General features: G+C 41.7%; 5 protein-coding genes and 1 long non-coding RNA gene across 7 annotated transcripts; 5 read left to right on the top strand and 1 right to left on the bottom strand.

Moving 5' to 3' along the window:
* Positions 1-1,406: 1,406 nt before the first annotated feature.
* On the top strand, positions 1,407-4,899 carry LOC104414663 (polygalacturonase). The gene is made up of 8 exons (XM_010025821.2): positions 1,407-1,745; positions 1,897-2,064; positions 2,165-2,185; positions 3,701-3,908; positions 4,022-4,103; positions 4,238-4,346; positions 4,442-4,558; positions 4,681-4,899. The coding sequence occupies exons 1-8, from the start codon at positions 1,407-1,409 to the stop codon at positions 4,897-4,899; spliced, it is 1,263 nt and encodes a 420-aa protein (XP_010024123.2).
* Positions 4,900-6,131: 1,232 nt separating this feature from the next.
* LOC108960934 lies at positions 6,132-10,970 on the top strand. Its single transcript, XR_001988869.2, has 2 exons — positions 6,132-6,200; positions 6,282-10,970. It is a non-coding gene; the product is annotated as an uncharacterized LOC108960934 (long non-coding RNA).
* Positions 10,971-11,890: 920 nt separating this feature from the next.
* Positions 11,891-16,905, top strand: LOC104445133 (probable cellulose synthase A catalytic subunit 8 [UDP-forming]). Of its 2 annotated transcripts, none has more exons than XM_039313938.1 (11): positions 11,891-12,148; positions 12,269-12,654; positions 12,797-13,063; positions 13,161-13,506; positions 13,604-13,741; positions 14,021-14,146; positions 14,228-14,440; positions 14,531-14,798; positions 15,179-15,381; positions 15,535-15,885; positions 16,100-16,905. In XM_039313938.1, exons 2-11 carry the CDS (start codon positions 12,542-12,544, stop codon positions 16,682-16,684), a joined length of 2,610 nt encoding a protein of 869 aa, XP_039169872.1. In that variant the 5' UTR covers positions 11,891-12,148; positions 12,269-12,541; the 3' UTR covers positions 16,685-16,905. The 2 variants fall into 2 exon arrangements, with proteins under 2 accessions (XP_039169872.1, XP_010057265.2); XM_010058963.3 differs by lacking the exon at positions 11,891-12,148 and having other exon boundaries at positions 12,158-12,356; positions 12,473-12,654.
* A 1,335-nt stretch (positions 16,906-18,240) lies between these two features.
* Positions 18,241-19,018, bottom strand: LOC104445124. Its single transcript, XM_010058943.3, has one exon. It carries the CDS (start codon positions 18,888-18,890, stop codon positions 18,522-18,524), a length of 369 nt encoding a protein of 122 aa, XP_010057245.2. The 5' UTR covers positions 18,891-19,018; the 3' UTR covers positions 18,241-18,521.
* A 1,596-nt stretch (positions 19,019-20,614) lies between these two features.
* LOC104445119 (40S ribosomal protein S2-4) lies at positions 20,615-22,861 on the top strand. The gene is made up of 2 exons (XM_010058938.3): positions 20,615-21,361; positions 22,520-22,861. Exons 1-2 carry the CDS (start codon positions 20,705-20,707, stop codon positions 22,679-22,681), a joined length of 819 nt encoding a protein of 272 aa, XP_010057240.1. The 5' UTR covers positions 20,615-20,704; the 3' UTR covers positions 22,682-22,861.
* Positions 22,862-23,985: 1,124 nt separating this feature from the next.
* On the top strand, positions 23,986-26,022 carry LOC104445114 (40S ribosomal protein S2-4). The gene is made up of 2 exons (XM_010058931.3): positions 23,986-24,712; positions 25,620-26,022. Exons 1-2 carry the CDS (start codon positions 24,059-24,061, stop codon positions 25,779-25,781), a joined length of 816 nt encoding a protein of 271 aa, XP_010057233.2. The 5' UTR covers positions 23,986-24,058; the 3' UTR covers positions 25,782-26,022.
* The last annotated feature ends 251 nt before the right edge of the window (positions 26,023-26,273 follow it).

Here is a 26,273-nt window from a genome sequence, read left to right as displayed (position 1 = left end):
TGGATGTTGACTATGGTTTCTCTATTTAAGAACTCACTTCCAATTTACAACATGACTTTTTAAATCAATCGTATAAAAATGATCTTTTCACTAGATGTGCCATTTGAATGAATGACCACTGAATTTTATGTTTGTTTGTCGAAATTCACTCTACTTAAAAATCCAGGTAGATTCGGTGAAATTGGAAAAACAATCAAGCAAACCATGCACAAAAATTTGTTTATTTATTGATTCATGATTTGAAATAGAGATACTGCAACCAATGAATTGGAATTTTTTTTTCATTTCTTTTCTATTTATGACAATTCAAAGATAAAAAGTAAATTTATTGGTTGATATTTGGTTGATTATTTAATTGAATTGGTTTCTATTTAAATATGGACATGAGAAAGCTGAGGCCCTTCAAACCGAACCGCAAGCCCTCCCGACGTGATGCCATGTGATATCAACGACAAGTCCTCTCATGCTATTTTCCAAATAATGTTTGGATACTAAAATTTATATACGGCTGTGGTAATTAATTAAACTTTGCAACCCTAAGTCGTTCTTGTCAAATATGTTCTATGAACATGATGTCGGAAAAATTAGCCAAAAATAACTTAAACTTATTGTATGATCGTCAATTTAGTCATAAATTTTTTAATTTGATCAATGTAGTCCTAAACTTTTTGTCAATTTTCCATTACAGTACATCTAACCAATTTAGACTAGAAATGGTTGACTTGGCGGCCCAATTAGCATCAACCATTTTATATGGCATGGCGTAGAGATAGTTTTAAACGAAACAAAGTTGTTTTGCAATTTATCTCCATTGTTTTTTTTCTTTTTTTCCTTACCTCCTCAATTTTTTTCTTTTTTTAAAGTGCAAAACAACGTTGATTCATTTTAGATTGTCCATATCAACTAGCAGCCATTCCATGAAGGACAACTGAACTGATTTGACCGACACAATAGTAATTTTCTACCTAAATTGGTCATATGAATTGTATTGAAAAATTGCCAAAAGATTTAGACTATAGTAGATAAATTGAAAAGTTTATGATTGAATTAACAACCTTATAAAAAGTTTATAGCTTTTTGGACAATTTCCCTATCATTTGAAGTAAGAACGCCTAATAATATTTATAGCTAGATTTTCTAAAGTTAAGGATTGATGTATTCAAAACCAAGATGCTTTCTTACCAATCTGACGTACCCAATCCTAATCCCTTTGGTTTTGTCTCCCATACCCTCAAGCGTCATGCTAATACCCAACCTTCTTTCTATCTACGAATCTCTATAAATACAGAATCTCTGATCACTGCCTTGCCTTAGCCTTCACCGCCCTACATCATTTCCAAAACACAAGAAGAGGGACCCTCTTCGATTGTCATCTTTCTGTCGCTATCCCAAGCTCAGGAGAAACCATGGACTCCAAAACACCAGTCGTACACATCCATGCACTGATCATAAGTGTTTTCTGTCTCTTCTTCAGCTCCAGTTGCAGGCATCTACTAGAGGACCCACGGATTCATCTTCCTTTCCGAGCTCGTAGGAGCTTATTGTTGTCAGCTCCTGCCACGACTTTCGACGTCAATGACTTTGGAGCTCGGGGGGACGGAAGCCACGACGATGTTCAGGCGTTTCAGAAGGCATGGGAAGAGGCGTGTTCAGCTACAGGAGCTGTTCTTGTGGTGCCCGAGAAGAACTACCTCCTAGGCCCAATCACCTTCTCAGGTCCTTGCCGAGACAACATCACTTTTCAGGTAAATGATCAAGAAGATAATGTGCAGCCATGAGATCAATGGCTACGGTACAGCTTACAACATAAGCATGCAAGCATGCATACAGTGTATATGCGAAGATCGAAGATCATCGATATGACTTTGTATATCTATTACGTGCTTGTACACGCAGATTAACGGGATTATAAAAGCGTCAGGCGATCGGTCCGCCTTTGATGGAGACCGGAGACATTGGATCATGTTTGATGGGGTTCAGAACTTGGTCGTCCAAGGCGGCGGAACCTTTGATGGCAATGGGCTCATCTGGTGGCAAAACTCATGCAAAATCAATAAAGCTCTCGTAAGCACATTGCATCAACGTTGCAAATTATTACAGACTCCACCAAACTCTTCTAAAATTTTATATCTGACTATTGTCGGTTTTTGTTTTTTATTTGCAGCCTTGCAAGGACGCACCGACCGTAAGTTACTATTTATCAATCTCTCTCTCTCTCTCCGTGCATGTATAGCTCTGGGGAGGGATAGGTACATTCGAGTTTAAATTTTCTAGCATTTCAAACGGTTATTTTTTTAAAAAGAGCTGATATTTTTTTTTTGTCTAAACCGCCGATTAGGGTTTGTCGCCCCATTTAATAAAAGTTCCTTACATAGGTTTCCTTTTTCGACATTTAGCGTTTCTTGTATATGCAAACGACGAATTGGGGCAATAGTGTTTCTCTTGTCCCAAATATTCGAAAGTTGCCCAACTTATTTAATGAGACCTTTAGTTCTTGTATTACAAGAAAGAGAAGATTGGCACAAGTATACTTGAAAAAACGGGCGATTAATTGAATTTAACCTTATTATAATCTACTCTTTGCGCCCAAAATTGCCTTAAATTTCTCTGTTTTTAAACTTTGAGTCAGAAGTTAAACGTGGAGCTGAAATAATGAGTGCCCATCGCTGAAGAAATGAGTTATTAAGGCTTGTTGTCCATCGTTAATCAGATGACCTATCTTGATTTTTCATCGTGGAAAGGCAATTTGAATGCATAGTCATTAATTATCGGGAAGGGGTTTGATTGAATAATGATAGAAATACAATCTCTTTCGATGAAATTTATTTGCCATGCGATGTAAAATATCACGTTGATCATGCAAACAAGCTGGTCATTTTTATGTGAATCAAGTTTATTTCGCTCAAATGCTCCACCAATATATGTCACGACATATAATGCATACTCTAAGATTCTTCACATCATCGTGAGAGAAATTATCAAAAAAGACCTAAACCTATTACATTTATATCAATTCGATTATAAATTTTTTGATAATTTGTCAATTGAATCATTTCGGCCAATTTTAGCTAGTAATTGCCGATGTGGATGCCTTTGAGTGTCCTCCATGACATGGCCGACACTAATGTGTATAATTTTTATAATTTTTTATTTATTTATGGTTGGCGAGGGTCCCCAAAGACCCTTATCGGTTGTGGCGAGGGCGCAAAGTGCCTCCCTAGATTTTGGTGAAGGCCGCCTCCCCCCGGTCAACAGGCGGCCCTAACCTAAATCTGGCAAGTGCCTTCGAGCCCTTGCACCCTTGCATGCGGCTAGCGGGGCTTGAAAAGTCCTCACCTGCAATCAGTGAGGGTCGTCGGTGATCCTCACCCAACAATGAAAAAGAAAGCAAAATAAAAAAAAAAATAGTAAGTTCAATATTTATTATAATTGTTTTTTTTTTTTTTTATATATACATACATATATATATATTGGTAAAAAGTAATGCTGGCTATGTTATGTAAGATGGTCGACATCCATGTTAACGATTTTTACTAAAAATTGACTGAAATGATTTGATAAATTATCAAAAGGTTTATGACAAAATTAGTCAAATTATTTGACACCGAATTGGCACAAATGCGATAAGTATAGGAGTTTTTTTGATAATTTTCTCCATCATCGTGCCATCAACTTAAGCAGTTATTGCTCGTTTTGCTAGGCTCTCACTTTCTACAACTGTGAGAACCTGATAACACGGAATTTGAAGATTCAAAATGCGCAACAAATTCATGTTTCGTTCGACAAGTGTAGCGACGTCCAAGCCGCCGATCTGCAAGTGATCGCACCAGGTAGCAGTCCAAACACGGACGGGATTCATGTCACCGGTACTCAGAACATCCAAATTTCTAGCTCCATCATTGGAACAGGTAATTTCCAGATGGCCCTTCTAAAACTTCTATCCCATCGCCGAGAAAACCTTCCGTTTAGGATCCGAAAAATGACTCTAGTGTCACTGTCCCATCTATTCTGCACATTCAAGGTGATGATTGCATCTCAATTGTGGATGGATCGCAAAATGTTCAGGCTATGGACATAACCTGTGGACCAGGTCACGGAATCAGGTAAAATTCGAAGTGAATTTTGCCAATATAAAGAGCTCATCTTCTTTCTTTTTCCCCACTAGTTTCTTCAGCTTTCTCTCAGCTAAATTACTGACCTTTGGTCTTGTGATCTGTGTTTGGGGGATCAACCCTAGCATTGGAAGTTTAGGGTCTGGAAACTCAGAGGCTCATGTTTCAGGAGTAACAGTGAATAGAGCCAACTTTTCTGGAACCACCAATGGAGTCAGGATCAAGACATGGCAGGTAAACAATTTCTTGCTTAATTTATGCAGAAATGCTGTATTTTACGGCTTTTTGCAGTTACCTATCCTCTCTTTCTTTCTGGATAATTTTCTCAGGGAGGGTCCGGAAGTGCTAGCAACATAAAATTCCAGAACATAGAGATGCATGATGTGAGCAACCCCATCATAATAGACCAAAACTACTGTGACCAGGATGAGCCATGCGAGCAACAGGTAAAAGAAATTGATCGCCCCATGCGATAAAATGGAAAGTCGAGCTAGTTATAAACTGCCCTCGTAAATTCTTTAAGTTACTTGATCTTTTGGGTGAAGATGATAAGAATTGATCTCTGCAGAGATCGGCTGTTGAAGTGAGGAACGTGATGTACCAGAACATAAAGGGGACGAGTGCCTCGGATGTGGCGATCGAGTTCAACTGTAGCCAGAGCGTTCCCTGCAAGGGCATAGTTCTGCAGAATATCGACATGCAAAAGACCGGAGGTGGATCAGCAACAGCTTCTTGCAACAACATTGATCCCGAGTACATTGGCACCGTTTCGCCCCATTGCTCTTGATGAGATCTACATTGATAATATTCAGACTAAGTTCGTTAGTAATAATAATAATAGTAATAATACCCTAGTGTGAATGGATTAGTAAATCGGCATCGACGGCATCATATCATGAACGTCGATTGCCGAACAGGCTCAACGCGTTTGCATGTCAGGATGATCTTTTGTTTCTTAACATAGAAAATTAGAGCTAGAAACGTGGTGGGGTTGCGGTGTACTGAAAGCAGTGTTAAGATTACTTTGGATGGAAAATCAAAGTATTGGAATATGATTATGCCAAACTTGCATTTGATGATTTAAATGTCGCCTCAATAATGGAATTTCTGACATATGATTCATGCCTGCAAGCTTTTTCTTGAGAGATATACTTGATACCTTGATAGCAAAAGGTCTTTTTTCTCTTTTCACACCTCAAGCTTATGAGAAAATTGTTGTTTACTATGATGTATTAGCACGCAAATCCCTCACGGCTGTCATAAGCATATCCGGGCTTGAAAAATCAGTCCATGCTAAGCGGGCTGGGCCGGGGTTTCGGCCCCCTATTTCCTTCGGCTATCTTAGTATATGTTGCAAGTTTGGTTCATATTTGAGCAAAGTCCCAATTTTGAATCACTCATCAAGGTTCGAACCTTATATGGGGCAACGCGATTATCGATAAGTAGAGTATTTGATAGGCTAATTTATTCAGTTAGGCAACTTCCTTGAATTTAAAAAGCAAAAAATATGTACAAAACATAGAGCCTAACCCACTTGCTCCAGTAAAAAGTCCAAGTCTATTGTCTTTTCTTTACTTGGATATACATGAATCAACGATTCTTAGAAAAGTAGTGTCCTTTCAATTTGGATCACTCACTTGGTTTTACGTTCGAAATGCAATTTATTGATTAGTACAATACTTGATGGGTCGGTTTATTCCATTACAACACTCTCTTGTATTGAAAAGGCAAAAATTATGTATAAAAATATATAGAACTCGATACATTGAACTCATAGATATATAAATACAAACCGTCCTTTGGGTCTTTTCGACTTTGAATCATTTGCTTGAATTAAGGTTCACATCTTATGTGATATATACTATTACAAAAACAATGATAAATACGTATAAAATTATATAGAGTCCAGCTCACTGGTTCTAACGAGATAAATTTAAAACCTTTTTGTCTTTTCCTTTGGATGGAGATATATAAGTACCGACAATTCTTGTGAAAAGCTGTGTTTTTTCAATTTTGGTTACCTAACTGACATCATAAACTCATTCATGGAGACAGCACTCCTCTTCCTCTCTCTCTCAAGATGTGCAGGTGATCACTCTCGTCTCGATCTCTTTCCTAGCTACAGAAACAATCCATGTATCGACTAACATCGTTCTCACGTTTCATTAGAGGAGAATCACAATTCGGACAGACGAGCCGATTTACTTTTTACACAGCTTTGAGCCTATGTTCCATTTCAGGAGGAAAATGAAAGTACACTTGACCGTTGTCCTGCTTGAGAAGTTGTCTTTTTTCCAAAAAGAGGCGGTCTGGGTTGTTTTTCCTTCCTCTCTCTCTTTTGTTTTCGGTTCTTTTTCCTCGTCATCGAGTTCTTGCTTCAGAAGAATTCGAGTGTGTCGTCTGTCAGGGTTGTGATTCTCCTTTGGTGGCGTGCGAACGATGACAGCCGATAAGAGGGTTTCTCTGTGTCTAAAGATTGAGAACGAGACGTGGGTTTTGATCGATTCATGCTCCGCCGCCGCGATTCATCGTCCAGCGACGGAGCTCCGGCGGACTTTGATCTCGAGCTATGAAAAAACCCCTAATTTACGAGCCTGCAATTTGACCCTTTTATCATTCGGTTGCAAAGTTTTGTACTTTAGCTCTTTTCTTGCCGGATTCTGCGCGTAACGCTTAGCACAGATGCTTTACGATCATTTCTTTTTGATGGGTAAGATGCTTTACGTTTGGGAGCTCCATGGATGTTTGTGCTGATTTGCTTGGACTCACTCTTTCTCTTTGCATTCATGTATCTGGGGTTGTGGCTAAACTTGATTGTTCAAATGAGTTCAGCAGATGGAATGATTAAGATATGATACCTAAACGTTGGGCATATGTTGCTTTTTGGGGAAAAAAAAAAGAAGTCCAAGATTTAAATAAGCCACTAGACTCCATTGAGTGGAACTGATTTCTCTTTTTGCCCTCTCATCACGTGCTTGTGATGAAGCAGCTGAACATTGTGAAACTTCCCATTTATTTTTTAGTCCCCCTATTTGACTGAGCACTGTGGTCGATGAGGAGTGCTTGCTGTGATAATCTTGAATGAGACGATATCAAGATGCTTTTGTCATCAATTAAGGCATGTTTGCCAACGTTCTGGTTTTACTTATGTAAGTAATCGCTTTGGTATGAAATTGGTTTTGATTGGTGGAATGAATGACAGTGACAGATGATTTCCCTTCAGTGATCAAGGTTGTGCTAGTAACAATACTTTTGATATGCCCGGATCTTCTGCTAGTTGTTGTTGAGTTCACTGACTTATCATTGCTTCAAAGATGCATGATTTTATTGCTGAGACTAGTTTTATAACATCTTCTGAAGACATAATTAAAACATGTCATCCTATTTCTGTGTAGTGTTCTTTACTAATGTTGCCCTTCAGCATGTTGATCGTGATTTCCTGGTGATTAATTTTTTAGTATTTCCAGATGACATGATTTAATCTAGCAGTACCCTTTGCTTTCTTTGCTTTATTTTATATGTAAAAGAAGGAATGATGTTGCATCTATTCAACTTGGTGCACACTTCCATGAACCAGATCGATCTTTAGAAGCATATGGTTGGGAATAATTTGAATGATCTCATCATGGCCTCATGAAAGATTTTGTTGTTGATCACGTTGCATAAATGATGGTAACGTCTTTCCTTTTATAATCCTACTGTTATGTTGGCGGATGCGATATTGTTTCTTGCATGAAATAAAGGAAACGACAAGGTTTGTGGCTGCCGGATATGGCGCGATCCCATGGACCCAACATTCCAATAACCGTCTAGAGGACCTAACACATGAATAACCGACAAACTGCATTGAATACTTAGTTGTCAAGAATCTGTTTAACTTTAGAGCAAATTCCTGCATGCTAAAAAGACTATGTCCTCACACCTTATTTTAGTTAGAATGGAGATTTTATCCTTGCGAGGGATCTTCATTGATGTCAAACTGAACCAGGGTTAAGCTCTGTCTAAATAAGCACGTTTTACATGCAGTCATGGTTTTATTAATGCTTCATTCACGGTGGATAGCCAAAGAAACTATATTATTATCTACAAGCAGATTCTTGGAGAGTATATTCTAACTCTTTGCCATGTGTCCTTGCTTTGATCACATCGTGCTTCTTGGTTGGTTCGTTAGTCTTGCAAAATTCGAAAGATAATTACATTTTTATGCAGATCATTCTTCTTGCATAATGTGAGAGATTTATGACTATCCCTTCTTTTTCTCTGTGCTTATGACATGTCTTTATTTCAATTCAATCCTTATTACCATGAGTAATGATAAGACTAAATACCTTGTTTATTCCCTATTTTTCTTTTGGTCATGGAGATTGGAGATAATTTGAGATATATAGTACAAATATTTTGCTCATGAGTAACTCTTTGCCATGTGTCCATGCTTTGATCACATCTTCCTTCTTGGTTGGTTCATTAGTCTTGCAAAATTGTCAAAAGATAATTATATTTTTATGCAGATCAATCTTCTTGCATAATGTGAGGGATTTATAACTATCCCCTCTTTTTCTTTGTGTTTGTGAGTTTATGATGTGTCTTTGTTTCAATTCAATCCTTATTACCATGAGTGACGATGAGAATAAATACCTTGTTTATTTCCCTATTTTTCTTTTGGTCATGGAGATTTGAGATAATTTGAGATATATAGTACAAATATTTTGGCATTATGGATATTGAGGTAGCTGTGAAGAACATATTTTTAGTTTTTTGCAAAATAAGTGCGCAACAGGTGGAGCAAGCAGTTGTATTCTGATGATATATTTGTTAATCTTGTCAATATGCTATGTGCTTCTTTCTGCCTGTAACTTGCTTGATTCATTCGTTATTTCATTTGTATTGCTTTTAGTGGGGATGTTTTTATTGTTTATGGAGGGAATCACGAGATGTGGATGAGGAGGTGGAACCAGTGTTTGCGACATAACAATTGCAGAGAACTTCATGTGCAAATGAAATTAATGCTGTCAATTTGTTTCAATTGCCTAATTGTACTTGAATGCCTAGTTTTACGGAGCAACCAACTTGCCTTGCTCTCTGTTTCTGCGTGTTTTACTGCTAAATGTCCTATAAGAGACTTGCTGGTTTTTGCAGCCAGTCGACTGGGATATATGATTGATGACCAAAATGGTCATCCGCAGTATAATGCTTTTGTCATCAAACTGTTGCCTCTCGTTAAAATGACCTCATGATCCCATTAAGATAAATAACTATTTAGTACAAATCCATACTTGCCATTTTGAGCCAGGATGTCCTTCAGAAATACTTGCTGCTCATCTACAGGTATGACTGGATAACTTGCAATCTTGTGGCGGATGTATCTTTTTACTTCCATGTTACCTGAATAGAAAACAGAACTGTATTTTTTGAAGGTCTGGGGAAGGATGTCTATGATAAGTAGCGAACCATTTTTGTGTTTCCAACGGAAACAGATGATCCTTAATGCAATCTTTTGATCGTTCTATATTTCACTCAACTTCCAATTCTTTAGGCTTCTCTCTGGCAGCACAGAGAAAAATCTGGTTGATACACGTATGTAAGGGTGGAGAGTCCGTCACTTCCCTGAGAGTCTTTGTAGTTTTTTGATTTCTCAGGAGGTCTCTCTTGCAGGATTTCTTTGAGTCATCATATTGATCGTGGATGCTACTTATCTGTAATCTCTCCTTTTGTTTTCTTTCCTTCTTTATTCTCTTCACAGCCTCTTATATTAAAAATCCTTGTGCCATTCTGGCTTCACTTGAATCAACAATCTTTTTTTTTTTTTTTTAATAACAATTTGAAATGACGAGCTCCAATATCTTTCAATATGAGTAGAAGATTATGTGATGAGATTTCTCCTTGGCTATGTGAATTGTACTCCTTTCTTCTCTTGCTGAGCATATATGAGCCTTGCTTGTATTCAATTTTACAGGTTGTCATCCTTCAACTGTTTACCTGTGTCCACTCCATGGTGGAAGTCAAGGCTTTAGTATGTGTTCTGATTCTGTTCACTAATCCATGCTGTTACTCTTAAGTTTAAACGCTCGGGGCTGATTCATGATGTTTCAAAACTCAAAAGGAGACGATGTCATTGCTAAAGGGATGAGACCAGACTGTAGCTAGCCTTGGTGGATTAAGGGTTTGACATGTGAAGATATACCAATATGGCAAATTAACATAAGCTTGCCCTCTTGGAGTTTCAGATGCAGGAGCCAGGTGGTTATCCTCTTCGAGTTCAGCATGCAGGAGTGCCTGCTCGCGAGTTTAGCTGATTTTGTATCCGTCTGAGTCTTGTTAACCCTCCTTGTTCAGTCGCATACCTCCTATTGAATTTGAGAATCAACACTAAGTGTCGTCGCAGGATATTCCAGAATGATGTCTCTTCTGTCTTATTATCTGGCTTGAAGTGGTGCTAGTTTACGGCATTGTTGATACACAAATGGAGTGGTTCTGGGAGAGGGAGGTAATATTTGGAAATGCAAAAAATACAATCGTCCAGTGAAACAAAGACAGCTTGCTGCTGAGGGTGTCTCAGCTTCTCCGTTGAGAAGTAGTCTGCAAGATCCTGAGACAAGTCGTTCAGAAAATCTACAAGGAGAGCCAGCAATTGAAAATTGTAGGTCCTTGTTGCTGTTTAGATACAAAAGCAAGCATTCCCTTGTTGTTTGTTGATCAACGGGAAATTCGGGAAGCACCTCTATGTTCCTCACGCTAACTAAAATTTACACCGAGCAGTTAGGGGAACAATGTCGTCGATTGTATTGTTCCCCCTAGCCCATCATGGCTACGTCTTGTTTAGCAATTGGTACAAATAAATGGATCGATGGTTTCATTTCATGATACTCGGACGTGCATTGAAAAGGGGTGACAATTGGATGACTTCCAAAAGCATGATGGTAGCAGAATTGAAGTTGAAGTCTAATTGCATGACGGAGGCTGCTCAAAGTTTCATTCTTCGACTAGCAATTGATGAACCATCAACCGCTAGCTAGGCATTCTTCCGTCTTTCATCATTTCTAAATGAAAACAGCTCATATTTTACTCCGTATTCTCTCCTGGGTTCCTTGTAGGAAAAGAAAGTACCCACCCCAAACCGGTGATCATCTGTCCTTCTACCAATCCGATGTCTAGCCAAAAGAAAAGAACCGCTGTAATACTGCCAAATGAAGCAAATGATTATTGCTTATATAAGAGGCAAAAGCTTGGTTTATGAGCAAATGGTACCGTTTCTCAATGGGCATTGGACGAACAAAAAGCCTAGTTGTTACTTTACTAATTTGAAGGGGCCAGTCGGCAACTCCCGCATTATTACCGATGTTGATTTTCTTCATTTTAAGTCAATGCAACTCGATCAAACCAATGCACTGTTATCATTGATGCCCATCGTCCTCCTCTAGATCTGCCCTTTGTCGTAGGAAATGTCGCTCTTTCATTCTTTATTTTTTAAATAGGTTTTTTGGTTTCTTGTGTTGAGAAGAGAAATGAATGGACATTGATTAGAAATTGCAGGGTCGATATTTCGATATTTGGAAAAAATGGCCCAAATTAAGCAAAATTGTTTTTAGGCATGCCCACCTGACAGAAACTATCATTATGTAAATTACTTTGCATGCATATCCGATTTCCTTCAATGAAGCAGTATAAAAGGGCGCCATCATTCTCGAATGGAAACGTGAAAGTTGAAACGGATCCTATCGAGAAAAAAGAAGACCACACAACATATTTGAAGCACAGGATGCTTCCTTTAAACTGCAGAAAAGCATAATTATATTTCTTAAGCAACGCATGTCACAGCCCCTACCCAAAGAGTCACCATAAAAGCTATTCCTTTTTCTTTTTTCTTTTCTTTTCTTGGTGTGTTTTTCCAGAACGTAGAAAGCATTCCCTTCGCTTTGGTGCAACAAGTGGAAGCTTCGGATTGGCAATATGGGGGAACTCTGGAATGATGTGAACTGGGGTTCAAGAAACCAAAGAAACTTTTAAGCTTTCTTATATAACAGTGACAGATGTGCATGGTGAGATTGTGGATATATATATACGTTAGTGTTCACGGAAGAGAGACAATCCCATGTACAGTCTGCAGAGCATTCCTTCCTCTGGGTGTTGAATTTTGTCTGTCCTTTTCTGTGTTACAGACTTATGTCTGGCCATTGAAAAATCTGAGAGCAACTCGAAAAATTCAGGTGGATTACTATCATTGGGGCAGGGAAACAAGCAAAACAGGTGACTCTACATGTTCTTGTGCTCATCTCAACACTTGATGAACGCTAGGTGCTATTTAGATGTGAATTCCGATGTTGAAGAAAGTTGAGGCTTGATCATCTTTTTCCCGCAAGTAGTAAGGTGGTGGCGAATTTGGTGCGCCCCAATTTGATCTTATTTGGAGAGAGTGCACTGATTATTGGAAGATGAAGCAACTGGCAAGCAAGGTACCGGAGAGTGCGGTTCATGAACCTTCCACATGTAGAGATGATACTGAATCCGATGCCGGCACCGAGTCCGAAATAGATGGCTCTCTGTTGTAAGTGTCTTGCATATGCAGTGAGCTTGCCTGATTAATGCATCTGTTTGTTCCTTCCATGTAAACTTCACCTTTGAGAATAATTCACATAGCAATTGACATGTGCCATCTATTGATTGATTGTTCTGATTCTGGAATGCAGCAACGATGAGGCGAGGCAGCCCCTATCTAGGAAGATTCCAATCCCTTCTTCTAGGATTAACCCTTATCGCATAGTTATTGTAATGCGCCTTCTCGTGGTTGGATTCTTCTTCTACTACCGTCTGAAGAATCCAGTTCACGATGCGTACATGTTGTGGTTGGTATCTGTAGTTTGCGAAATATGGTTCGCTGTGGCTTGGATGTTGGAGCAGTTCCCTAAATGGCATCCGGTGAACCGTGAGACCTACGGCGAGAGGCTTGCCCTGAGGTTTTGTTGTTCATTCGTTAAATTGTCCGCTGAAAGTTTCCTCTCTGCTGAGTTTATTGTTGCTCAAAAGTTTCACACGTTACCGTTGTTGGCACAGATATAACAGGACAGGAGAGCCGTCTCAACTTCCTGCAGTTGATATTGTAGTCACCACCAACGATCCTTTAAATGAGCCTCCCCTTGCTACGGCCAATACTGTACTATCCGTTCTTGCAGTGGATTACCCGGTCGAAAAAGTTTCTTGCTACGTTTCGGATGACGGAGCTGCGATTCTCACATTCGAGACTCTACAAGAAACGTCCGAATTTGCGAGAAAGTGGGTTCCTTTTTGCAAGAAGTACAGCATCGAGCCAAGGGCCCCGGAGCAGTATTTCTCGTGCAATGTGGATTACTTAAAGAACAAGATTCATCCGTCCTTTGTCAAAGAGCGCCGAGCCATGAAAGTAGGAAACTTTTCTGGTATACATGTACAACAATTTGTCACGTGACATGGTTTTTTTGCATGTCAATGATATTGGAACTACTTGTGAATGTATACAGAGAGAATACGAGGAGTTCAAAGTGCGGATTAATGGGCTCGTGGCAAAGGCAAGGAAAATTCCAGATGAAGGATGGGTCATGAAAGATGGCACGCCATGGCCTGGAAATAACGTGCGTGATCATCCGGGAATGATCCAGGTTTGACCCTCAGTTCCATCCACATATTTCCTGCACTGATGTCATCTATGTGCTGCGTTAATAAATTTCACTGTGCATTTAAGGATGCCAACCAATATATACAAGATAATTTCCAATAGTGTATTTAAGATTCATGCCGAACCTGCTGTGGATTGGAAAACTCCCTCAAACTGGTAGATAATTTGTGCCGCCAAGCATTAAAGGATCATATTACTCTCCCTTTTGTGTCTCTGTTATGCAGCTAATGTTTTTTTCTTCACTCTTCTTGTTCTGCTGAAGATCTTTTTGGGCCATAAAGGAGGACATGATGCCGATGGTAACGAGCTTCCCCAGCTGATCTACGTGTCTCGCGAAAAGCATCCTGGATTTCGACACCACAGTAAAGCTGGTGCGATGAACACACTTGTAAGTCATAATTGCATAAGCTTGAGCTTTTCTACCTTAATTTAGGGATCAAATCAACTGACTGGTATCAACCTTCGACAGGTTCGTGTATCAGGAATACTTACCAACGGACCTTTCTTGTTAAACCTGAATTATGACCATTATGTTAACAACAGCAAGGCACTGCAGGAAGCAATGTGCTTCCTAATGGATCCAAATTATGCAGAATCGGCTTGTTATGTTCAATTTCCTATGAGATTCAATGGGGTCGATAAGAATGATCACTATGCTAACCGCAACACCATTTTCTTCGATGTAAGTTGCACATCTTCTGTTTCCCATGTAGTCCATTAGTCATGATTTCTAAGCTTTATGCGCTCCATGACCGCCTTTTTTGAATTTCAGATAAATTTGAGAGGCTTAGACGGCATTCAGGGCCCCTTATATGTCGGTAGTGGGTGCGTTTTCAACAGGCGAGCTCTTTATGGTTATGAGGCTCCACGCAAGATCAAACAGAGAAAGAAAGGAATTGTCTCGACGTGTTTTGGAGGGTCACGTAGAGGGAGTTCTACAGCAAAAAAGAGAACTGACAAGAAAATGAAAATTTCAAGCAAGAGTGCGGACCCTAACGCTCCAGCGGTCAATCTAGAAGATCCTCAAGAAAGGATAGAAGGTGGTTTTATACAGTTCCAGTTAGTGTATATTAACGTACTCTCGCTTATGACTATGAAAACTTCATTTTTATCACCGATCTGTAAATCAACATTCAGGCTAGGGCCCTTTCTCATTGGCTTTCATCGTCTTTCGGGTCGTACTTTCTCACGGATTTTGAAGAAGTGATCTGAAAATGCAGTTTAGTTTAGACCCGCATGATAATGAAACTTCTGAGGCCTGGAGCAATAGCTATTAATCCATTTAAGACCGTAACATGGTGTAGAAAAGATTGATTTTGGCAAATCACCTCATAATGACTGAAGCAATGGCGGGCAAGTTAAGGTTGTCTCGGACTAGTGAAGCTAGATAATGATCATCCATGGAAGTTTTGATGTGTAGGTGATGGATACGAGGATGAGAAGTCGCAGCTCATGTCGCACTTGAGCCTGGAGAAATGGTATGGTCAATCATACGGCTTCATCGAGTCGGTACTACTTGAAACAGGGGACATTTCTCAGTTCGCATCTCCAGAAGCTCTCCTCAAAGAAGCCATTCAGGTTATTAGCTGCGGATACGAAGACGGCACCAAATGGGGAAGCGAAGTATGACTCTATCACCCAATTCTATGGTGGTTTGCTGGAACACTTTAAATGAACATGAGCTTTTTGCCCAGTATAAACAAAATGAAAATATTCCTTGGTGACAAAGAATGCTTGGAATCTACTGTCTCTGTGACCATGGTGTTATTTTTGCAGATAGGATGGATCTACGGTTCTGCATCAGAGGAGTTCGTGACGGGACTAAAGATGCATGGCCGTGGTTGGAGATCGATCTATTGCATGCCGAAACGTGCTGCTTTTATAGGCTCTGCTCCCACTAACCTGTCGGATCGTCTAAATCAAGTTCTCCGTTGGGCCCAAGGTTCGGTTCAAGTGCTCCTTAGCCAGCATTGCCCCATTTGGTATGGCCTCGGTGGGAGGCTGAAATTGCTTCAACGGCTAGCATATATCAATGCCACGGTTTATCCATTCACGGCCATCCCGCTGCTTGCATATTGCACATTGCCGGCTGTCTGTCTATTCACCGGAAAGTTCATAATCCCACAGGTACCCTTGATATGTATTGGATTGTTACCTCTCTTGACTCTCGTAAGACGTTAGTTTTGGTAAAATATCACTTATTATATCCAAACAAGTTGTGATAAGTCGAAACTGCATCGTTGTGTTCATTTGACGAACTATCCATCATATGTCTGCAACACGTAAATAGAGACTTAATGCTCCTGATCTGTAGCTTATTGTTTCTTTTCTCCAAATGCAGATCACCATCATAGGCATTATCTCTTTTATCTCACTTACTTTATCGATCATCGCCACCAACATACTAGAAATGAGATGGAGCGGGGTCAGGATTGATGAGTGGTGGAGTACCGAACAGTTCTGGGTAATAGGAGGTGTCTCGGCGCACCTGTTCGCTATCTTCCAGGGCCTGCTCAAAGTCCTCACCAGAATCGATATCAGTTCACATACTTCTTCCGAAGAATCCAGTGAAAAGACCGACTTTCCTGAGGTGTACATGTTCAAATGGACGAGCCTGCTCATCCCACCAACGACCCTCCTAATCATAAACCTGATTGGACTGGTTGCCGGATTGTCTAGTGCCATTAGCAGTGGGCATCATGTTTGGAGCATGCTGTTCTGCAAGCTGTTCTTCGCTTTCTGGGTGATAATTCATCTCTATCCCTTCTTCAAAGGACTAACTAGCAACCAGAACAGAGTGCCAACCATCGTCATCGTGTGGTCGATTCTGCTGGCCTCTATCTTTTCCTTGCTCTGGGTGCACATCAATCCTTTTACAACCCGGGTGGTCGGCCCAAGTTACGAGCAGTGTGGAATCAACTGCTAGGTACCATAGAAATCTTGCTCAAATCCGAGCGTGTTCAGAACTTCTCACCACACATGTTCAGTTTGGCAAATTGGCTATATGAGTGAACTTTCACTGTATAGAGTTTCGTGAATCAATTGATTTGTTGATCTTAAACAGAAATGTAAACCTAGCATTATACGGTTGGGTTGCAGACAAGTTCCAATGTTGATCTTTGATAAATTTCGGTTTTGTTTGAATAATGACTTGGACATAGATGCATTGCAGCGATGCAAAATGCACAACTCTCAGTGCAACAACACTTTTTTCTGTGTTTCCCGTAGAAAAGATCGATTCATTCGCGTGATTCCAATATCTCCTTCGTTCAGGAGTTACGAATGATGAGCCATAAACCCTTTTCACTGTTTCTGCTAGAAAAGGAGGCAACGGTCGCAAGAAAGTTTTGCAGTCCATGCAGCTTTTAGGAAAGCAGCATGATTAGATATTATGAGAGCTATGGACTTGGAGGCTTTAGTATTACTTTTCTTCGCATCAAAGAAAGGAACGGTATAAACTCTTCCTCACTATAGTCACCAAAAGAAATATGGTGAGAAGTATTCTAGAAAATAGTGAGATGAGAGGAGAATAAAGGTATAGACTAGGCTAAAATCCACTCCAATTCCATAATGAAAAGTCTTAACTTAAAACCTAAATTGATAAGTGAAGAGAAATCATGTTACAAAAAAAAATAAAAATTAGATACATCCATCAAAAGTTATAAAACTTGTGATAAAAGTGTAATTGAATTCTGAAACTTTTAAAAATGACAATTAAGTCCTAAATCTCATTACAAAAATATGATTAAATTCTAAAAACTTTCAAAAAATGCAATTAAGCCCTAAAACTTATCAAATATGTTCACCCAAGTCCTTTCGTTAATTTACATATTTTGAAAATTTTGGGACTCAATTGTATTTTTGTGATAAATTTTAGGACTTGATTGCATTTTGAAAATTTTAGAATTGGTTGCATTTTCATAACAAGTTTTAAAACTTAATTGCAATTCTTGAAATTTTTAGAACTCAATCTCAATCTCAATAAGTTTTATGACTTATAATGCATTTATCAATATACTAAAAATAAACATTCATTCTTTTGGTGAAGTGGATTAGGACCTCCATTCGGAGTTTCGTGATAAGTTTTAGACTTGCATTTTTTAAAAGTTTTAGAATTGGATTGCATTTTCATAACAAGTTTTAAAACTTAATTGCAATTCTTGAAATTTTTAGAACTCAATCTCAATCTCAATAAGTTTTATGACTTATAATGCATTTATCGAACATGCTAAGAATAAACATTCATTCTTTTGGTGAAGTGGATTAGGACCTCCATTTGGAGTTTCAAACATCAAATCATCATGGGGACTCAAATGCTCGAGGGAAATTCGATCTGCGATTGATCATGCGCTAATATTCCCTAAAATTTGACAAAAGGGTCTCTATATCTCGCTGTGCTCAATCAATATTTTCGGTAAATTCTATTATTAAAGAGATATACATAGAATATCTAATCAAAGAGAGGACCAAATGAAGCTAGGATTTCCAAGAGTAAAATGAAATATTTCGTATTGCTAACACATTAGAACCTCTAATTGCAAAGAGAATAAGTGAGCAATAGCTCAAACCAACTCTGCAACACCATTCCCATATATTTTCAAACCTTATTACTGATCACGGGCACTACATACCCTCTCCCTCCTTTTACGCTTTTACCCCTCCTATCTCCCTTAAACAAATAAAAAGAAAACCACCACAAAAAAAGAAGAAAATGACTAAAAAAAAAAGAAAAAAACTCACCGTCTCCCAGCAGCAGCCCCGCTTCACTTCTTCTCCGCTTGCTCCAGCTCCGGCGCCGGCGCCTCCGCGGGCTTCTCCTCCGGCGGCGGGAGCCCGCTGTCGATGCAGCTCCTGCACCGCCTCTCGACCCAGCCCTCGATGTCGTTATCCCTGCTCCCGCCGAGGAGCCGCCCTCCGCAGAGGCGGGCCACGATCCCCGCGACCACGCCGATGATCGTGATCGCCGCCAGAACCACCACCAGCGTCTCGATGGACCGGCGAGCGTAGCGGCCCGGCTCCGCCGCCGACGGCGGCGGGGGAGGCCCCGCGAGCGGCGTGGACAGGCCGTCGTGCGTCATCGGCGCCGGGGGAGGCTCTGTTTCTCGGCGAAGGGAGTTGTCGACGACGTGCATGCGAAGTAGACGACGCCGGACGGCGATGCGAACGAGACGGTCAACTGCTGAAGCTGAGAAGAAGAGACGGCGAGAGAGAGAGAGAGAGAGAGAAGCGAGGAGAGGGATGGAAATGGCAGCAGAGAAAGGCAGAGGAAAGGAAAAGCGGTTTAACGGCATTGTTTCTCGGAAAATCGCAAATATAAATTTTTTGTTAATTTCGGGATGAGAAATTTAAAAACACCAACGATTTTTTTTTTAATATTTATAATGGTTCGATTTGAGCTGTTATCATTGGTACTTACATTCTTGTTCTTACATTCTTGTTGGACATCAAGGTCGCTGCTTAGGAAATTTATTTATTCCGTGAGACAATAAGAATACCAAACCAATTGAAAAAGAAAAAGAAAATTCCAAGTCTTGGATCATATGATTCGTATTTAATGTCTAGTATACTCATGGCTTTACTCTTCGACTTTCCACTTTCTTTTTGAATTCGTACGGGCAAACTAGTACCATGCCCGTACCACCTTCGCTAAAATGACAAAAAAAAAAGGTACAATTTCACAATTAAATCGAATGCGGGCAGAAAAAAATGTGTGGAGGAAAATTTCTCTGCTTATTCAGTCTGGGAAAAATGTAGGAAGAGGGAGCAAAATGTTGATGCCTTTAATTTAATCGACCCGGAATTACAAAAGAAAAATAGAAAATGGGAGAGAATGGGACAATCTGACATGTCAGCGGTGGGTTTTGGACTACTATTTGGCAGGTGAGCGGAAAATGACCATGCTAGCCCCACGTGAAAATTTCGGATTGGCGGGTGGCGAGCTCGAGGCCCAAGTCGAGATCGTGTGTGTTACCTCTCTCTTTCATCAGAATCTTTCCCCTTCTTGTCACCATCTTCGTGCATTTAAATGCGGGGGGTGAAGTTCATGATTTGCTGAGGCAGCATGTCTTTTAATGGATTTTCACCGACAGAACGGTCGGTCAAAACAACTCACAACCATCCAAGTCGAAATCTTCCGAAGGGGCGAGACGTGTTACATTTCAATTCAATAGTGTGTAGAAATTTCTTAGAAGGTTGGGCCCTCTGGGCCATATAAAAAAGATTTTCAGGCCCCGATTGGGTTGCCAGGGCCCAACCCAACCTAGTTCCAAAATGGGGCATGGCCCGTGACCTAATGGGCCGTCTCGAGCCCAAGCCTGCATGACTTGTTGCCCTGCCCTAATTCCAAATCCATAGAGTTAGGGATATTGATCTGAGTTCTTTTATCTCAAACAAAATGAATGCATTCCCAATCTATGATTTTGAGCGAATTCGTTGGTTTGTATGTAGTGAAAACTGAATGCTGAGTATTTTTGTCTCTTAAGTAAAACTCCATGTATTTTCTCTACGTATTTTGAAAAGCAAATATATTTTTGTGTCACGTACATAAGTTCAAGCTCTTTTTTTTTTTTTTTTTTTGCATCTGTCCCTCTTTTCCTAGCCCTTGCACTTTCAACCGAGGGTATTCTCGTCGCATTATTAAAATAAACTCTGGAAGAAGCATTTACACAAGTCGCCCGGTCAAAGCCCAAGGCCCATCAAGCCCGTGGAGCCGAAAGTAGGCTTTTCGGGCTGATAGGCCCATATCAAGCCCATCTTCTCAGTCCCGGACAGGCCCGGCCCAATAGCCACTGCTCGTCTTCTCCGCACAAAAACCCTAGCACGACCACCGCCACCTATAAAGCCTTCCTGCATTCGCCGCCTCACTCTCTCAGACCCTCGCCAGCGCTCCCCTCGCCTCCTCGATCGCCGCCCCCGTCCCTCGCATTCGACAGAGAGAAGAAAAGCCATGGCGGAGAGAGGCGGCGGCGACCGTGGCGGTTTCGGCCGTGGGTTCGGCGGCCGCGGCGGCCGGGGTGACCGCGGGGGCCGTGGCCGCCGCCGCGCGCCGCGCCAGGAGGAGGAGAAGTGGGTCCCCGTCACCAAGCTCGGCCGCCTCGTGAAGGAGGGCAAGATCCACTCGCTCGAGCAGATCTACCTCCACTCGCTGCCGATCAAGGAGTACCAGATCATCGACACCCTGGTCGGGCCGTCGCTCAAGGACGAGGTGATGAAGATCATGCCCGTCCAGAAGCAGACCCGGGCCGGTCAGCGGACCCGGTTCAAGGCCTTCGTGGTCGTCGGCGACAACAACGGCCACGTCGGGCTCGGGGTCAAGTGCAGCAAGGAGGTGGCCACCGCTATCCGCGGCTCGATCATCCTGGCGAAGCTGTCGGTGATCCCGGTGAGGAGGGGATACTGGGGGAACAAGATTGGGAAGCCGCACACCGTGCCGTGCAAGGTCACCGGCAAGTGTGGGTCGGTCACCGTCAGGATGGTGCCGGCGCCGCGGGGGGCTGGGATCGTGGCGGCCCGCGTGCCGAAGAAGGTGCTCCAGTTCGCGGGTATCGACGACGTGTTCACGTCGTCCAGGGGATCCACGAAGACTCTCGGGAACTTCGTGAAGGTATGTCCTTTATTTGAGCTTGGTTTTGTTCTGTTTTATTGTTCAATCGAATTCTTAGACCATGCCTTGATGATGATGCACTGGATTTTTTGTCTTGTGAAGTGAAAGTGTGAAAGTGGACTATGTCAGAAGGCCTTTGACCTGTTTGAATTCTTAATGTCTAGTATGAGCTCGATGCTATGACCTGTCTTTGTGTAGTTTGCGTGTAGTAGTGATCATCACGAGCTTTATAAGCAAGTTCCACCCAATGGTGTCGTTGATGATCGCTAAAGTTTGGTCCTTTAGCTTATCATTGTCATGAATTTGTATGCAGACTCCATATGAAATTTGCACTTCTTGTCATGACAATCCATTGCTTATGCGGTATAGTTTTATGAGATGAAGTTGCCCTGAAGCAGAACTAGAATGGATGTTTTCTTGCTTTACGATCAATCTCTGAGTCTAGTCTTCCTCCCCAATATTATGCCGTTATGGTCCAATTGGTTATGATGCCAGGATTTTGCAATATTTGATTGATCTTGATTCTGTGTATTCCATTTACTATAGAAGTTCCCAGGGAATTCATAGACAGACTGTTTCCTATAAAAAAAAGTAGTTATTCTTTCATATCCTTATTGAGTTGATCCCACAGATACGTATAATTCAGAAGACTGAGTGATTAATATATGCAGTTTCTCTTTCTTTTATCAAATGTCCTACGGGTTGACTCTCTTTGTAGAGTGGTCGTTGTGTTGTTCGTCAATCCACTGCAGTTTTTACTCTCGAATGCATAGTTTTAGATTAAAAGAAACAAGAAGAAACATAGAATTTAACCAAAAGAGTTTCTTAAGGCAGGGTTGGGTGGACACGTAGGACAAATTTTGCTTTCTATAGTCTATAAACTTCCATCTGAAATTTGCCTGATCTACTTCCTCATGAATGGCCTATGCTGTTACTTTGTCTATGTGATGCCATGGTGTTGAAGTGATATTACTTGGTAATGGAATTTTGGCCTTCCATTTTTTTTTTCCTTACTTTTTATTTCCGGCGATTTTCCTCAACATCCTTGATCAAATGTTTTCTCTAATTTGGAGATGTCTGTGTGTGCATTGAGACTGTGCAAGTTCTTCTAGAGTTTAGTAACGTTTGGTGCTCTATACAAATCTTGCTTGTCTGCAGGCAACCTTCGACTGTCTCCTGAAGACTTATGGCTTCCTTTCCCCTGATTTCTGGAGGGAGACAAGATTCATAAAGTCTCCCTTCCAGGAGTACACTGATCTGTTGGCGAAGCCCACCGGGAAGCTGCTCGTATTGGATGACGCCGAGAGGATTGATGCCTGAAGTAGCTCTTTGGCGGCTACGAGTCATGTAGTTCGCATCAGCAACTTCTTTACTTTAGATTGTTTTGTGTTGTTTGTCTTCACATTTTGTACGACATTCAGTGCCTTTTTTGTTATAATTTGGATTGAGAATTGGATATTTGGTCCATACTAAAAAAGATTTTCCAGAGCTTCCGTCAAATACCTGGCCGTACTTTTGATTGCACGAATGCGCGTGCTCAATCAACTCGGCGAAAATCCAATCTGCCATGCGGAGGGAATTTGCCATGGGGGAAAATCTGTTTAGATAGGGAAAGGCCGAGCCTAAATGATACGCTCGGCCAAAAATGCGGACGTGGCTTGAGTTGGGGACCTGCTGTTTAATTCAAGTGTAAAGGTGACTAGGTTTTATCCTCTGATGTCCAATATCTACAAGAGCAATTAATTTCCGCTGCAGTCAATGAGCAACACGGTTTAAGATTAAGAAGCAAACTCATAAAATTGTGCTAATCATTTTGATTCTAACTTACGTGCTGGGTAAGCTATCCAAAACTCTCGTCTAAACTTGCATTTTGTGTTTTCATTAGCCAGCTAGGCAGCCACTAATGCCTCAAGTCTCTGTTACCGAAATTCGCTACACTTCTATTACTCAGCAGACCGTTGATAGCAACGACGAAACACTGATGAAAAGGAGGAAGTGACCTTCCGAGGCTACTGCTTGAAATGTTTTGGACTTTTGACTCCAAGAGGTGCGAAAATGTGTTGTGGTTGTCCTTCATCAAAAGTCACAAAAAATGAGCAAAGAGCGTAGACAGGTGGGTGGTTTCCGAAATTCATTCGGCCCAAGTTTGTCGTACAACAACGTCAATAGTTGTGCCACTTTTCGAGCCCAATAGGCTCAATGGATCCTCGGGGCACTTTCTCACACGTTTCTCCACCCAATTCCACATGCATGTTTAGTTCCCCAGTTCAGCACGTTCTCTTGATGAACCCCGGTTCAAAACCGGTTCGGTTTTCGATCCTAAACCTCGAACTGGGTCTGTTCTAATATGGAATACCGAACCGGCCGAGACCGGTTTCCCGTTTTCAGAACCGGCATCGGATCGGTCCCCGTCTGAACGTGAACCAGCTTTAGATGGGCCGTTTGGTTCCGGCCTGTTTCCGGATTGAACCAGATTATTATTAATCGGGGTCAAAAGTGAGTCGTTTCAGAAGCACAGGGGTTGAAAGTATAATTTCTCAAGAGATATGCATAACTCTGCAACCAAACACTCCGAAATGCCCCCTCCAAAACCCTAGCTCTCGCGCCACATATATATCTTCTCACTTCTAGCCTCATCCATCAAACCCTAGCTCATTTGCTTCCGCACCGCACCCTCGCGAACCCGAGAAAACCACGATGGCCGAGAGAGGCGGAGGAGACCGCGGCGGCTTCGGCCGTGGATTCGGCGGCCGCGGAGGCCGGGGCGACCGGGGCCGTGGCCGCCGCCGCGCGCCGCGCCAGGAGGAGGAGAAGTGGGTGCCCGTCACCAAGCTCGGCCGCCTCGTGAAGGAGGGCAAGATCCACTCGCTGGAGCAAATCTACCTCCACTCGCTGCCGATCAAGGAGTACCAGATCATCGACACCCTGGTCGGGCCGTCGCTCAAGGACGAGGTGATGAAGATCATGCCCGTCCAGAAGCAGACCCGGGCCGGGCAGCGGACCCGTTTCAAGGCCTTCGTGGTCGTCGGCGACAACAGCGGCCACGTCGGGCTCGGGGTCAAGTGCAGCAAGGAGGTGGCCACCGCCATCCGCGGCTCGATCATCCTGGCGAAGCTGTCGGTGATTCCCGTAAGGAGGGGATACTGGGGGAACAAGATCGGGAAGCCGCACACCGTGCCGTGCAAGGTCACCGGCAAGTGCGGGTCGGTCACGGTGAGGATGGTGCCGGCGCCGCGAGGGGCCGGGATCGTGGCGGCTCGCGTGCCGAAGAAGGTGCTCCAGTTCGCTGGTATCGAGGACGTGTTCACCTCGTCTAGAGGGTCTACCAAGACTCTCGGAAACTTTGTGAAGGTATGTTCGTTTTGGGTGGAGATATTCGCATGCTGTGTTGATTGGATTTGCTATCTGTTTAGGCTGGGTGATGCGCTTATTTGGTTTCGGCTAGTTGTTTGATAAGTTTGGTATGGATGATGATAGCTTCTTTGTAGTTGAGGTTTGTGAGATGTTCGTGCATACCTTGCCTCTGATACATTTGGGATTATACTTGGGAAGTTCAAGGCAAATTCATTGAAAGTGACTGATGTTATCTGCTTTGCCCTGGTTTTGGAATTACTGAGGTGGTCGGTCCTGAACTCCCATAGCTTATCATCTCCATGAAAGCAAATTCAAACTCGGCATAAGTGTGATTCTGACAATGAGAGAAAAGGAGGGGCGGAAGAAGAGGGAGGGGGGTGGGATAATGGCTTAAATTCTTATGCGGAGTCTTGGGAATTAAATTGATATGAAATATCATACTGCTTGTGCATTTATTTTCACGTTTGATCTTTGTGCCTTCTGTTTTTCTCTAATTGTGCAGGTTTGGTGCTCTCTGTTAGTCAGAGCGTGTGAAATGGAAAAATAGGAGTAATAAGTTTTAGAATCTACTTCTTTGAAAGCAAAGAGAAAGAGTAGAATCTAACTGAGATGGGTTGTTTAAGGTTGGCCTTTTGGAGGGATGAAATTTTACTTGAACTGTGCCTGTTCTGCTGTGCTTCCTTACCAACTTGTCGATACAGTTCTTAAGTGATGTTTCGAGTTATGGAAGTGTGTGCCTTCTGATGTTCAGTTGCATTCCCTAGTTTCTGACTGATATGTCTATCGAGGTTTCTCAAATTCATCTTGAAGTAGTAGTAGATTCATTATGTTCATTTCACGAGGAAGGCATTTTTTGTGTATCAAAAGTTAATTGGGTTCTATGTATCACTCTGCTTGTCTGTAGGCAACCTTTGACTGTCTGCTGAAGACATACGGCTTCCTTACTCCGGACTTTTGGAGGGAAACACGATTCACAAAGTCTCCATTCCAGGAGTACACAGATATGTTGGCTAAGCCCACTGGGAAAGCACTCATTTTGGACGACGCCGAGAGAATCGATGTCTGAGCTAGCATTTCGGCTGTTAAGAGTGTCTAGTTTTTGTTAGTACTTTTAATTTGTTTAAGATGTCATGTTTTTCCTTCTGAGATACCATGTTGCTACCTTAACGGTATAACTAGGCACTGCTTCATTTTGTGCTTTTTGTCTTGATTTTGATGAAGGTTGAAATACTGTGATAAATCTTTCAGATCTTCATATCGAGTTGTCGTTCAAGTTATAATTGTCTCGAAAGAGCAGGTCTTTTTGAGCTGGTGGCCGCATCTTTTTCCTTTTGAATCTTTTCTACATTTCGTGTCTTATCTTATGATCTACTGAAAGGGGAATTGCATTCCAAGAGAAGCTACAGTCGATGTCGAAGTTGAACTCCAAAGGAAAAGATGTTGCCTGTGTTTTCGCTGGATGTGGTCTGTTCCTGGATGGGTTGGGATACAGACTTTGGATCCAGAACCCATCTTTTGCTCTAGTGCCGGTTTTGGAACCTGTCGGGTCGACCTAGGA

The sequence above is a fragment of the Eucalyptus grandis genome, chromosome 1 (assembly GCF_016545825.1).
Source record: "Eucalyptus grandis isolate ANBG69807.140 chromosome 1, ASM1654582v1, whole genome shotgun sequence".
In the NCBI taxonomy this organism is placed as follows: Eukaryota; Viridiplantae; Streptophyta; class Magnoliopsida; order Myrtales; family Myrtaceae; genus Eucalyptus; species Eucalyptus grandis.
The sequence above is the reverse complement of the archived record's forward strand: the minus strand, read 5'-3'. Positions and strand labels throughout refer to the sequence as shown.